At 46.5% G+C, this 12,837-nt stretch overlaps 1 protein-coding gene across 1 annotated transcript; it reads right to left on the bottom strand.

Annotated features, from left to right (window-relative positions):
* Positions 1–9,373: 9,373 nt before the first annotated feature.
* Positions 9,374–11,085, bottom strand: LOC119348729 (xyloglucan galactosyltransferase KATAMARI1 homolog). The gene has a single exon (XM_037616708.1). The coding sequence runs from the start codon at positions 11,054–11,056 to the stop codon at positions 9,551–9,553; it is 1,506 nt and encodes a 501-aa protein (XP_037472605.1). The 5' UTR covers positions 11,057–11,085; the 3' UTR covers positions 9,374–9,550.
* Between the last annotated feature and the right edge of the window lie 1,752 nt (positions 11,086–12,837).

The raw sequence follows: 12,837 nt of genomic DNA, 5'->3' as shown, positions 1-12,837 counted from the left end.
TTCGGTATCACCGAGTTTGCAAATCGGTTGATCCGAAATGCTTTCTGTGGAAAACTAAAACTAAGTTTTTAAATCATTCTTTTGCAAAAACCTCTGCATTTTGTGATGCTCATCCATTCTATCTCATCTACAACTATTCACAGGGTCAGCAGTCAGTGTTTGCAGCATGTTAGACCAAAGTGACAGCCAGAACAGGGAAGAGGAGCAGATTCACATGAGTGAGGGCACTAGTCCCTCTAGCACCTCAGATGAGGGCAGCACGAGCACTCCAAGCAATTTGCCCAATGCTGCCACCAGGGCCAGAAGGAAGAGAACCTCAGACTCTGAGGATGAAGACTATGTGGCACCTGAAGATGAGGCTACTTCCAAGAAGATAGTGCTCAAGAAGGAGTATGGCTCAGCTAAAACCACCAAGCCAGGACTAAACAGGAAGGTCCCAGCCAAGAGGACACCTATGCTGAAAGTCAGAGCTTCAACTCAAGAACCTGAGAAATCTGATCCCAAAGAACCTGCTGCAGAAGGGAAGAAGAGGAAGGAAAGGGTCAAAAAGACCATGGCCAGAGTTGTTGGACAACCTTCCATGATGGAAGAGGAAGAGGAAGAAGAAGCTGCTGCTCCAGCACCCAAGGCATAAAAGCTTATGGGTGATGCTATAAGGTCAGGGGCTGCATCATCAAAGCCCAAAGAAGCACCCAAAGCTGCCTCCAAGGCCAAATCTGCACCTAAGAGGAATACCAGGAGTATACCAGCTACTGAGAAGAACAAGGCCCCAGTGCCTGAAGTTGCTGCTGAGGAAGAAGATGAAGGACAAGTTCTGAAGAAGCTGAAACCCAAGATTCCAGACCACAATGATGCTCATCCAGTGGCTGAGAACATGAAGCTGAGGAAGGATGTAGGGCTCAGACAGTGGAGATTGTCTGATCCTTATGCAATCAGGAGGAGGACTGCTGTTGATTACAGGTTCCACACTAAGGAACAGCAGGATTTCTATGAGACTGTGTTGTTGGACAAGAAGCCCATAGTTTGTCACACGAGGTGGGTAGACTTGAAATACATGAAAGCAAATGAGGATCATTACCCAGGAGTGTTTGACAGCTTTAAGGCTTGTGGAGTTGATGAGTTTGTTCGACAGAAGTTCACAAACTGGAATGATGAGCTAGTAATGCAATTCTACTCCACAGCTCACTTTTATCCTGATGGCAGAATAGTCTGGAGTCTGAAGGTACAAGGTACCAGTCCACAATTGAAGAATGGGCCGAACTGATCAATGCACCAGAGGAGAGTGAAGATGACTTGGATGTCTACTCCAAGAAGAAGAAGGATCACAATTCTATGTCACACATGTACAAGGAGATCCCAGATAAAGCACTTGAGACTTTCAAGTTTGGGTCTGTCCATTTCCTTTTGTCAGGGCTGCCAACGATCAACTGGATTCTAAGGCACACTCTATTGCCCAAGTCAGGTGACCACAACATGATCAGAGGGCATGCAATAAACTTGCTACACATATTTGATGTGCCTCAGAAGTTCAAGGTTATGAGCCTCATATATGAGACTATCAAGAGGACAACAGCAGACCAGAAGAGAAGCTGTGGGTATGCCCCACAAATCCAGGAGCTGATCAACTCCAAGATGGGCACAGGCAAATACTTGTTGGATAAGGAACACTTTGCTATCTACCCAGACTTTGAGGACAATCAAGTAGTCATGAATGAGAATGAACCATCTTCAGTGCAAGCACAAGAGAAGAAGGAGAAGGCACAGAAGGAGAAGGCTGCCAAGATGCCAACTTTAGAGGAGGCATCTGAGTACTTTTTGAAGAGCAAGCAGTACCAACTTGGTTACTTAATAGCATCAACTCTGAGGATTGAGAAAGGGTTGGCCACCCTAACTCAAAACCAGGAGAGCCTGGAAAGAATCATGGAACAAAAATTATATGACTTAGATGTGAAAGTAACTGAGATCCAGTCTGTTGTGGAGCAGCTTCAGGATGACATGCAGGAGAGGAAGGGCAGGACAACTACTGATGCATTTGCCAGAGTGCCTCGAGCTCAGAGATCAGTTGCAGAGCCAGTGACAAACACTAGAGCCACTTCATCTGCACCAGCTACAGCTCCAGTGCAACCAGCTCTAGCACCAACTCCTCCAGCTCCATCCACATCAACTGAAGTCTTCGTCCAAGGAGCCATCTCTACACCACCACCTGAAGATCAAGCCTGAGAGACGATATAGTACTATGCATTTTCTATGAACTTTTTGGTAACTTGTTTCCAAAGGGGGAGAAAAATGTATAGATCATAGGCTTCGAGAGAGAGAGAGAGTTTGCTTTTGTTCTCTCGTGTCTTCGTGGTTGAACTTTATTTGCTTTTGCTTGTTTGAGATACTACGTTATTGTCTGTGTGATACAATGATGATCATATGTTTGATCATATGCTACATTAATGCTTGTTAGATGACAATATCTCATTTATCTTTATTTGATCATTCACTTTGCTTGGTGATGAGTGCATGTATTCAATCTTTATTATTTTGAGCGCTCCACCAAGATGTATGTGACATGGAAGAGTAACCCATGAGCCTAACTCCTTGTGCATTTGCAGTCCAAAGCAAATCTTAAACTATGCACAAATTTAGGGGGAGCTCTTGCTTATCACATACTTCTCAAAGCGACGATGTTTTTTCAATCTTATTATCATTTGTCGAAGCTTTGATCTATATGTTGTCATCAATTACCAAAAAGGGGAAGATTGAAAGTGCAACTATCCCTAGGTGGTTTTGGTAATTCCTAACAACATATAGCTCATTGAGCTAATACTATTCCAAGACAAATATTTCAGGAAAAGCTCAATGAATGGCATGGCATGGATGAGGAAAGTGGATCCCTCAAAATACTAAGGATAAAAGGATTGGCTCAAGCTCAAAAGCTCAAGACTCTACATTTTATATTTTAGTGATCCAAGATCACATTGAGTCTATAGGAAAAGCCAATACTATCAAGGAGGGATGAGGTGTTGCTTAATGAGTTTCTTGCTCCACAGTGCTTAGTGATATGCTCCAAAAACCCTCAACTACTTTCTCATATCCACATATGACCTAAACCTAAAGTCAAACTCGGCCCCACCGATTCTTTCTATCCGGCGCCACCGAGTTCAGATGTCATAGCCACTGCCACAAACCCTAGGCAAATCGGTCTCACCGATAGGGATCTCGGTCTCACCGAGATGGGATTGTAATCTCTCTGTTTCCCTTCATAACGTTTTGGTCTAACCGAAGTGAGCGATCGGTCCCACCGAGATTGCAATGTAAACTCTCTGTTTCCCTTTCGTAACATTTCGGTCTCACCGAAAAGAGCGAATCGGTCCCACCGAGTTTACCTGACCAACTCTCTGGTTAGCTTATTACCAAAATCGGTCTCACCGAGTTTGTGTAACCGGTCTCACCAAGATTACGTTATGCCCTAACCCTAACCACATCGGTCCTACCGAGTTGCATGTCGGTCCCACCGAAATCACTAACAGTCACTAGGTTTACTAAATCGGTCTGACCGAGTTTGTTGATTCGGTCCCACCGAGATTGGTAAATTGTGTGTAACGGTTAGATTTTGTGTGGAGGCTATATATACCCCTCCACCTCCTCTTCATTCGTGGAGAGAGCCATCAGAACAAACCTACACTTCCAACTTACCATTTCTGAGAGAGAACTACCTACTCATGTGTTGAGGCCAAGATATTCCATTCCTACCATATGAATCTTGATCTCTAGCCTTCCCAAGTTGCTTTCCACTCAAATCTTCTTTCCACCAGATCCAAATCCTGTGAGAGAGAGTTGAGTATTGGGGAGACTATCATTTGAAGCACAAGAGCAAGGAGTTCATCATCAACACGCCATTTGTTACTTCTTGGAGAGTGGTGTCTCCTAGATTGGCTAGGTGTCACTTGGGAGCCTCCGACAAGATTGTGGAGTTGAACCAAGGAGTTTGTAAGGGCAAGGAGATCGCCTACTTCGTGAAGATCTACCGCTAGTGAGGCAAGTCCTTCGTGGGTGACGACCATGGTGGGATAGACAAGGTTGCTTCTTCATGGACCCTTCGTGGGTGGAGCCCTCCGTGGACTCACGCAACCGTTACCCTTCGTGGGTTGAAGTCTCCATCAACGTGGATGTACAATAGCACCACCTATCGGAACCATGGCTCAAAAATCATCGTGTCTCCAAATTGCGTTTGAAATTTCCAAACCCTTCCCTTTACATTCTTGCAAGTTGCATGCTTTACTTTCCGCTGCTCATATACTCTTTGCATGCTTACTTGAATTGTGTGAAGATTGCTTGACTTGTGCTAAGATAGCTAAAATCTGCCAAAGACTAAAATTGGGAAAAGGTTAAGTTTTTAATTGGTCAAGTAGTCTAGTCACCCCCCCTCTAGACATACTTCAAGATCCTACACATGCAAATATGCACACGAGCAAACCTAAGAGCTGTAGCACGTGAATTATATTATGCTTCGTGAATTTTACAGTTTTTTTGGGAAAGACTATCATAGCTAGCTTTATTAACTCAACAAAACGTTTACATCATTGGCTAATTTACCAAGGAGGAAACTAGGGGATCGCTATCTCAAATACTAGAAAGTTTATTATGGAAACTAAATTGAGCTAGCTCATGAGCAACACTATTAGCCTCTTTAAAACAGTGCATAAAATTGACCCTCCCTATATTCGTAGCCAAGTCCAAGATTTTCGCATATATTGTTGCTGCAGCATCCCACCAATGATCATGTTCAGTGCAAAAATTGATTACCTCCAAAGAATCTAATTGCGTTTCAATAGCATGAAATCCCATGATGTTAGCAAAGGCTAGACCACCCCTCATTGCCACAGCTTCGGATGTAACAGCATTAGCAGCTATAGGGTAGTATGTGCATGACGCAGCAATGAAATTACCCCCGGTGTCGCGTAATATAGCCACTGAAGCTCCAACTCCTTCGTCCGCATGATAAGCAACATCTACATTCAGCTTCGCAAAACGTAGTTCAGGCTTGGTCCGTCTCTTCTCCACGTCCGGCAACAAAGAAACTTTTCGTGTGCCATTTGCAGCAATCGAAATAATAGATACAATACACTTTCCCGCTGGTGGTCAGTGGCGGAGCTTGGCCCAGAAAGCTGGGCGGGCCGACTATAGGAAATGAATACTGGGATTGTGTTTCATGGGCCAAAACGAAGTATACATTACAGAAAATTCACATGGGCTGGGCGGGTCACGCCCCATTCGGCCTTACCGTAGCTCCGCCTCTGCTGGTGGTACCCTTTCTCTATTAGTGATTTGCCTTCTAACCCACCAAATGTACCAACCTGCAGTAGCAATTGCTTCCCGATCCCAACACTAGAAGCATGCAGTAGTGAACCTGAAGTGGACATCAATAGATATTTCAAAGTGGCCGAACCTGATCGGTCAATCACTAGTGCATCAACTATCAGATTGTATATACCCAATCTTTGCCATACCTCAATGGCTGGTTTACATAGAAACAGAAGATGGCGGATATCTTCGGCTCCTCGCCGACAGACCGGACACTCGCCGGATGTTGGGATATGTATGTTCGCTAGGATTGATCGGACTAGGACCACTCCATGCAAACTTCTCCAGCAAAATATTTGTACTTTCCGTGGGACCTCAAGCTGCCAAATCTTGTTTCAAATCGGATTGGCAACTGATGGACCAGGACCAGTTCAATTGCCTCTGAATTTATGTGCCCATCTGTGCATTTTCATGCTTCAAACATACATGCGCAATATTTTCCAAAATTACAAAAGGGCATTTCATAAAAACTGTCCAAATAGTAAATTTCTGGTGTAATAGGTGCTCGAGTTCTTTTTTTTTTCAATTTGGCAACACCCTGACTATATGACCCATTCAACACGCGCCCCCACGTCGGCGGTCTTCTCCTCTTTGCACATGCGCATGCACATGAAACATGCATGCATGTTCTACCTACAACATACTCGGTGGCTTATATATAATTTCCAGCTGTAATTTCGAGATTAATTTATCTAGAGCTACCTGTCATATATTCCACTTGTACGTCGTAGATATATTCAACTACTCTACCAATTTTAAATTGGAGTATATATACACTACACTGGAAAAGCCCGAACTGGAAGGTGCAATAGAGTACGCCATCGCTCTCTCGTTTACGTCTTCTAGGCTCCTAGCAGACATGCATGCATATACGGCAGTGGTTGCCATGGCGTGTGCGAACCAGCGCAAAGTGCAGCTGAAAGCGACACGGTGTGGCGTGTGCGAACCAAACTCCATCGCCGGTGGTTGCCATGGCGGCATCGATCTCGATCGGCATTGTACTTTGTAGCTACTGCCGTTTGGTTGTTCCTAACACGGGGAGCAAATTAGTAGTCCTAACACGGGATTAATCAATGAGATCAGCGTATATATAAATTGTGGGGAAGCCCTTTCCAGATAGCTGTAGGACAGCAAGCTTTTTGGATCGGTATGATTGGTGAGAGGAAGACAAGTCGTAGGAGAGATAGACGATGATCGATCAGGGACAACGACGATGATTGATTAGGTTGGGGATCGGTGTCATGTCATAGGAATCATGGGCTTAATCAGTTTCTTTTATGTCGCCAAGGATACGACCGAGCCATGAGGCTGGTTGTAATGGGGAGTATCATATACTAGTATCATGCATATGATACTAGTGTATGATACTACCTCTTTAATGCATAGTATCATATATTAGTATCATATAGTACTTTATTTATTGTCATGCATGACACAAAGTAGCATAGCATTTAATATGATACGGTATCATGATATGATACTACTCCCTCCGTCCGGGTTTATTGGGCCCGGAGACCACTTCTCTTGGACCAAGGCACATAGTAACTTGCTCACATTAATCCTTTCATCCTATTCCCAATGCACTCTCTCACATGCCAACTCTCACATGCAGCCAATAAAAAAACATGCATGCAACATATTTATTATTCAGTCATGGGACTAGCAACAATAACTCTCTCTATGGCCAATGAAATGGATGCATGCATGTAGGTTTCCAAAGTAAGGCCTTACAAAAAGGGGCATGCTTGTGGTGTTTTTAGGCCTAATAAACCCGGACGGAGGGAGTACACCCTCTCTTTCTTCATTTAATGCTATGACACATCATCAAAATTGCCTAGTTGGCATGCATGACACTAGCTATGATACTACCATTACGACCAGCCTGATGATGTCCAGTACGTCATTCGGGCCACATTTCAGGTTCGTGCGTGTCCACTATGCATGTACACGCATCCAGTTCCAACTTCCAAGCACCGGCACTGAACAAGCACGCCCGCGTCCGTCCCGTCAGTTTCCATCCAAGGATGTTGGGGCAGTGACCTGACAAGAGTAGGTAGGTAGCGCCCATCGTGGCTAATTTCTTTTTTTTATTAATTTACAGAAATAATATTATGAATTTTTGGGAAATTGATACTCCCTCCTTCCATCTATATAGGGCCTAATGCGTTTTTCGAGGCTAATTTTAACCAAATGTTAAAGCAATAATATATGATTCAATTTACACAAAGCATACCATCAAATTCGTATATGAAAGGAGCTTTCAATGATATAATTTTCACATTACACGTCTCATGTACTATTAATCTTGTCAATAGTCAAGGGCAGTCCTAAAAAACGTATTAGGCCCTATATAGATGGAAGGAGTGAGTCAAATAATACGGGCTCGGTGTTGCCGACGCCGATAGAAACATGTCTGCTATACTCGCACAAAAAACACGTCGGCTACAGCGAAGCCGACCAGACCTTGTCAGCTTCGGCCAAGCCGACCAGGTCTCATCAGGTCTCTCCGGGTTTGTTTTCAGAGAAGGAGACACAGCAAGTTCGTGCCTAGATGATGAACCTCCATGCCACGGCCATGACGGGACAACAGCAGACGCCGGTGATCATCGAGCAGATGCCGCTGCCTTCACTGTGCGCAGGGGCGGATCAAATGGGGGTGCTGTGGGTGCCATGGTACCCCTTCAAAATTATAAAATAAATTTTACTATATGCATAACACTAAATATTTGTTAAGTTGTTGCTAGTTTAAGACTATTGTTGAGATAATTATGACGTTTAGTGTAAACTTTGAACTATGGCACACCCCAAGCCTGTTATTCTAGGTCCGCCACAGGCTGTGCGACTTCTCTGACCGCCGCGCCAACGTCTACGGCTTCATCGGCGACATCCGCTTGGACGCCAACACATCCTCTTACATTGTCTTCCTCGACCCCGCGGTAGCGGGGCAGCCGCCGACGTGCTGGTGGGCGTGCACGGCGCCGGGCTGACGAACATGATGTTCCTGCGACCCGGGGCGACCTGCTGCAGGCGGTGCCGTGGGGCAGGCTCCAATGGATCGCGCACATAGATCGGCTTGGAGGAGAGCTCGCTCAAGGACAAGTACCCCAGGGACCACGAGATCTTCACCAAACCGACGGCGCTCCACCGTACAAGAAAGGATTCGGGTTCATGCGGCAGACGCTCATGGACGGCCAGGATTAACATCACCGTCGACCTCGGCCGCTTCCTAGCCGTGCTCCAAGAGGCCATCGGCAACTGCCTCGTGCAGTAGATCGATAGAGATACTAGTATGAACATACAGTAGTCCAGTACAATGTATGTACGGATGTACCCACAGTTGTACACATACATACTTCAATTCTTTTGTTCATTTGTTTCTCTCAAGAACATTGATTGTTGAGATCTTCGATCATTTTCTAGCTAGAGCAGTTCAAGCACCGATTTGTAATTGAGCCATTGGTCACCAATGTATTTTTGTTTTTGCGACCTAGTACGACACTGTAATTTGGCTACACACAATGTGATCAGGGAGTTACCCAAAACGACGTACTTCCTCTGTAAACTAATATAATACTAAAAGTGTTTAGTGTATGCTCGATCGCTGCAGAGCTTCAACATGTTTGTGCCACCCCTGTCTACTGCAACAAACTATATAAAACTAGTTCCTGATAGATACTCTTTGCCGTCCTAGCTAGTGCTTGACTTTTCCCCTGCGGTTGGCTCACACGTTCCGATCTCGCACATTCTACCACGCTATCATCTCCTTAATTAATTTCAGACGGTAGCTAGCCCGTTGCTCCTCCATAAAAAATACTGCCAGCACAGTACATACTCGCTGGACTGTCACGGAGTACTTTTGCATCTACAGAACAAGTGCTATAGATAGATCTCATAACACAAGTGTTTGGTCTGGAGAGCTGATCGATTCTTTTTTTTTTAGAGCGATCCTGGGACGGTGCCATGCTTTGCGATCTTGTGCACGCTCAGGATAAATATCTCAGAGCTAGTGAGAGCTGATCGATTCTGAAAGGTCATATACATACACGCACCAACATTGAAAGATTCGGGAGTTAGCTGGAAAAAGATACTCCGTACCTTTCTAGCTCACCTTTCGGGTATTTTCAAGACAGATGGGGGATATTTCTACAGATACTCACTCTCCACACGTACACAATGACACAAGTAAGTAATCTCCAGTTTACATGGACATATATGGATCAAACTCGTGCGGACCTATTTGTTTCTGGCCATCCTCAAGCAAGTCGTACTTCCAGCTATCGTATCCGTCGACGCTGTCCCGGCACTCCCGACCCTCGGCCGCGGCGCGTCGGCGCTTCGCCACCCGGTCGATGACCCGTTCCACTGCGATGTCGAACGCGTCCTTGAACTTGACGCCCTTTGCCGCCGGCTCCCTGTACATCACGGCAGGTATGAGCCGGATGACCTCCTCCCGCAAATGCGCCACCTTCGCCGGCGGTATCTTGCTCAGCACCTCCTCGATACTCGCGTTCCGGCCGATCACGTCGCTCTGGGGGATGAACACCGAGTAGGTCCTGTAGTCCCTGGGCAGGTACCACGTGTACTGGACGTACGCCGAGATCGGGTGGAGGAAGACCGGGATGCAGCCGGCGAGGATGGTGTCGAAGATGGACTTGCGCGTGTACGAGTCTCCGCGCGGCTGTATGCAGAACTCGGCGCTCTCCAGCAGCCGCATGGCATGGCTCGGCGAGTACTCCCCCTGGGTGTACTCCCCCGGGCTCTTGGTCACTGCTTCTTTGCCGAGCAAGGCGCAGCGGCTCGACCTGCCGCACTGCTCGATGATCTGGTTGCGCCCGGTCTTCCTGCTCTCATGGCGGGACCCGCCGGCGAAGCACCATAGCCGCCGACGCTCCAGCCCGCGCATGCGGCTCTGCCAGGCCACGACCTGGGCGTCGGAGGAAGGGTGGAAGTGCGACGGGTACGGCACGCCGAAGTCGTTGCCCTGCCACGGGCTGGCCTCGAAGGCGAGCACCGTCATGTTGCGGATGGCCGGGTAGGTCATGAGGGAGTTGCCATATCCGCCATGGTTGGGGTCGCAGAGGAGGTCCCATGTGGGCCGGCTGGCTACCATGAAGTGGTCGCGGCCCCCCATGGCGCGCCACTCGGGCCGCCGCACCAGCCAGTCCGCCATGTCCCGCGGCAGCGCGTTCCGCGCCGAAATGTCGCTGTTGTCGATGCACATCGCCAGGTCGAACTCGGCGTAGAACGGGACGTAGACCACGGCGGCGGCGGCGGGGTCGGACGTGAGGCACTCGTACTGCCTCATCCGGGCGTGGAAGATCAATTCCAGCATGTACTGGTCGGTGGCGTAGGCTCCGCTCTCGGGGAGCGAGCCGCCGCCGCCGTCGGTGATCGGCGCGCCGAACCCGTCGTTGACGACGTGTCTGCACATGTCGGTGGACGCCGAGAGCCTGCGGCAGTCGCGGGCGAGGTCGGCGTTGAACCGGGGCGGCAGGTCGTACATGTACACGTACCGGCCGGCGCACGACGGGTCCGGACGGCCAGAGCGGGACGAGAAGAAGGCCGGCGGCTTGCTGAGAGCATCGCCGGATTGGGATTGCAAGCTGGTGGAGTAGAATATGAGGGCCCAAAGGACGACGGAGAGGAGCGCCGCGACGTAGAATGTCCGGGCGCATCTCTCCGTGCTCCACGAGAAGGGCTTCATCGCTAGCTACTGCTGGTGGGTGATGCTGAGGCGATCTGGAAACTGACGACAAGAAGCAAGCGGGGCAGCTAATTTGTACTCCCTCGGTCCCAAAATTCTTGTCTTAGATTTGTCTAGATACGGATGTATCAAGTCAGGTACATCCGTATCTAGACAAATCTAAGACAAAAATTTTGGAACGGAGGGAGTACTGTATATTGAACAAGGTCAAACCGAGGAGTATTAGAGCATCTCTCTCCTATATAGAGTACTCGGCCACCACCACCAGGACATCAGTTGGACAGATCATCAAAGCATGATTAATCAAAGCTTAAATATATACTAGGCCATCTAGGGAATCCTTCCAGCTTACTTGTTGATGGACAATCTCTTGATTTATTGGGTTGAGATGTTTCCGGCTGTGATTAGGTTAATTAGGTTGATTAAGTTAGTGGCATCCTGTCTAAGTAGTGCTAGTCCATGTTGAAGTTGCAAATTATAAACTTACTCCCTCTGTCCTATCCTGATTAGTATAAATCATTCACGTAGTTCTAGGTCATCGATTTGAGAAAATTAAATATGTGTTATATGTCATGAAAAGTATACCACTAGATTTCTACACGGATATGATTTCTAAATATATATTTTTTGTCACATATAATACATATTTAGATAGTTAAATTATCAATTTATAACTAGGCGAATGACTTATACACCGGGACGGAGGCACTAGTTTTTTGACAAACCAGTCACTGCATCTCCATTAGAGCATCTCCAACGCCGCACAAAAATTCCATACCAAATAAACGTTATAGCGCGCCACTATAGCACTTTTAATGCGCCGGGACCAACTTTGCTTTAGCAGGCGCCCAAAAACGCGACCCAAAAAGCAGACAGTATAAATTGTGAAGCGCACGCAATCCGGCACCCAAAATATGCTGCGCGCGATAGCGTTTTTCAGCACACGCCCAAAAACTTTTAGCGCTACAGATTCTGCTGGAACTGTCTGGCGCCCAAAACAAGCTTTTAGTGCGCGGAGCTCTTTTTGAACACCTGTTGAAGATGCTCTTAGGCAAAGCTAAAGTACAAAAGCCAGAACACCAGAACATATTTACTATTAAATGGGAGTTGGTGTCGGTTGCACTTTGACATCAAACATTGCTATGTGGGGATAGTGAAGGAGAGGAGGGGGTGCACATGGTGATCTAGGGGGGAGGGAGCAAAAGATCGTAAAGAAACACTTGTTGCATTTGAGAAAATAGAATAAGTGAATAGCTGATCTATACTATGATTTAAAAAAAAGTAGAGCATGGTTCATCTTTGAGCTTTGGAAATGAGAAACTATGACCGGTTCTAGCTTTTAACACATATGGTACCCAGTCGACTCCTGAGGCTTGTATGTTATTGGAATATGCTCACTTAATTACCGCACATTTTCTATTGGAAATGTTACTCTTAATTTTTTGACAAATTTGTATACACGAGTGAAATATTCAGTGTTGTGTCCTATTGTAGCTTTTGACTTTATTTGGACTCTCAAAATTCATGTATATTCTTCAGACGGCGTAGAGGTGGAAACTAACATGTTCTCTTGTTGCCGTAAAAAGAAGGCGTGAGATGAAAAATGAATCCATTAATGAAATAAGACAATGAGCAATACAGTTTACATGTTCGTAGCAAGGCATGGACATTCACCTAGTCTTAACTATTAAACTGGAGTTGGTGGTTCACTTTGCGAATGAAGTCTGATTTAAACGCTAAGGTTGTAGAGCTCGATCAAAATGAACCTCCACATTTAAATC

This window comes from Triticum dicoccoides, chromosome 1B (genome assembly GCF_002162155.2).
Source record: "Triticum dicoccoides isolate Atlit2015 ecotype Zavitan chromosome 1B, WEW_v2.0, whole genome shotgun sequence".
Classification (NCBI taxonomy): domain Eukaryota; kingdom Viridiplantae; phylum Streptophyta; class Magnoliopsida; order Poales; family Poaceae; genus Triticum; species Triticum dicoccoides.
This window is presented reverse-complemented; position numbering and strand designations above follow the sequence as displayed.

What these genes read in the sequence shown, in the direction of transcription:
- LOC119348729 (XM_037616708.1), bottom strand. Translation starts at nt 11,056, where the DNA reads ATGAAGCCCTTCTCGTGGAGCACGGAGAGATGCGCCCGGACATTCTAC.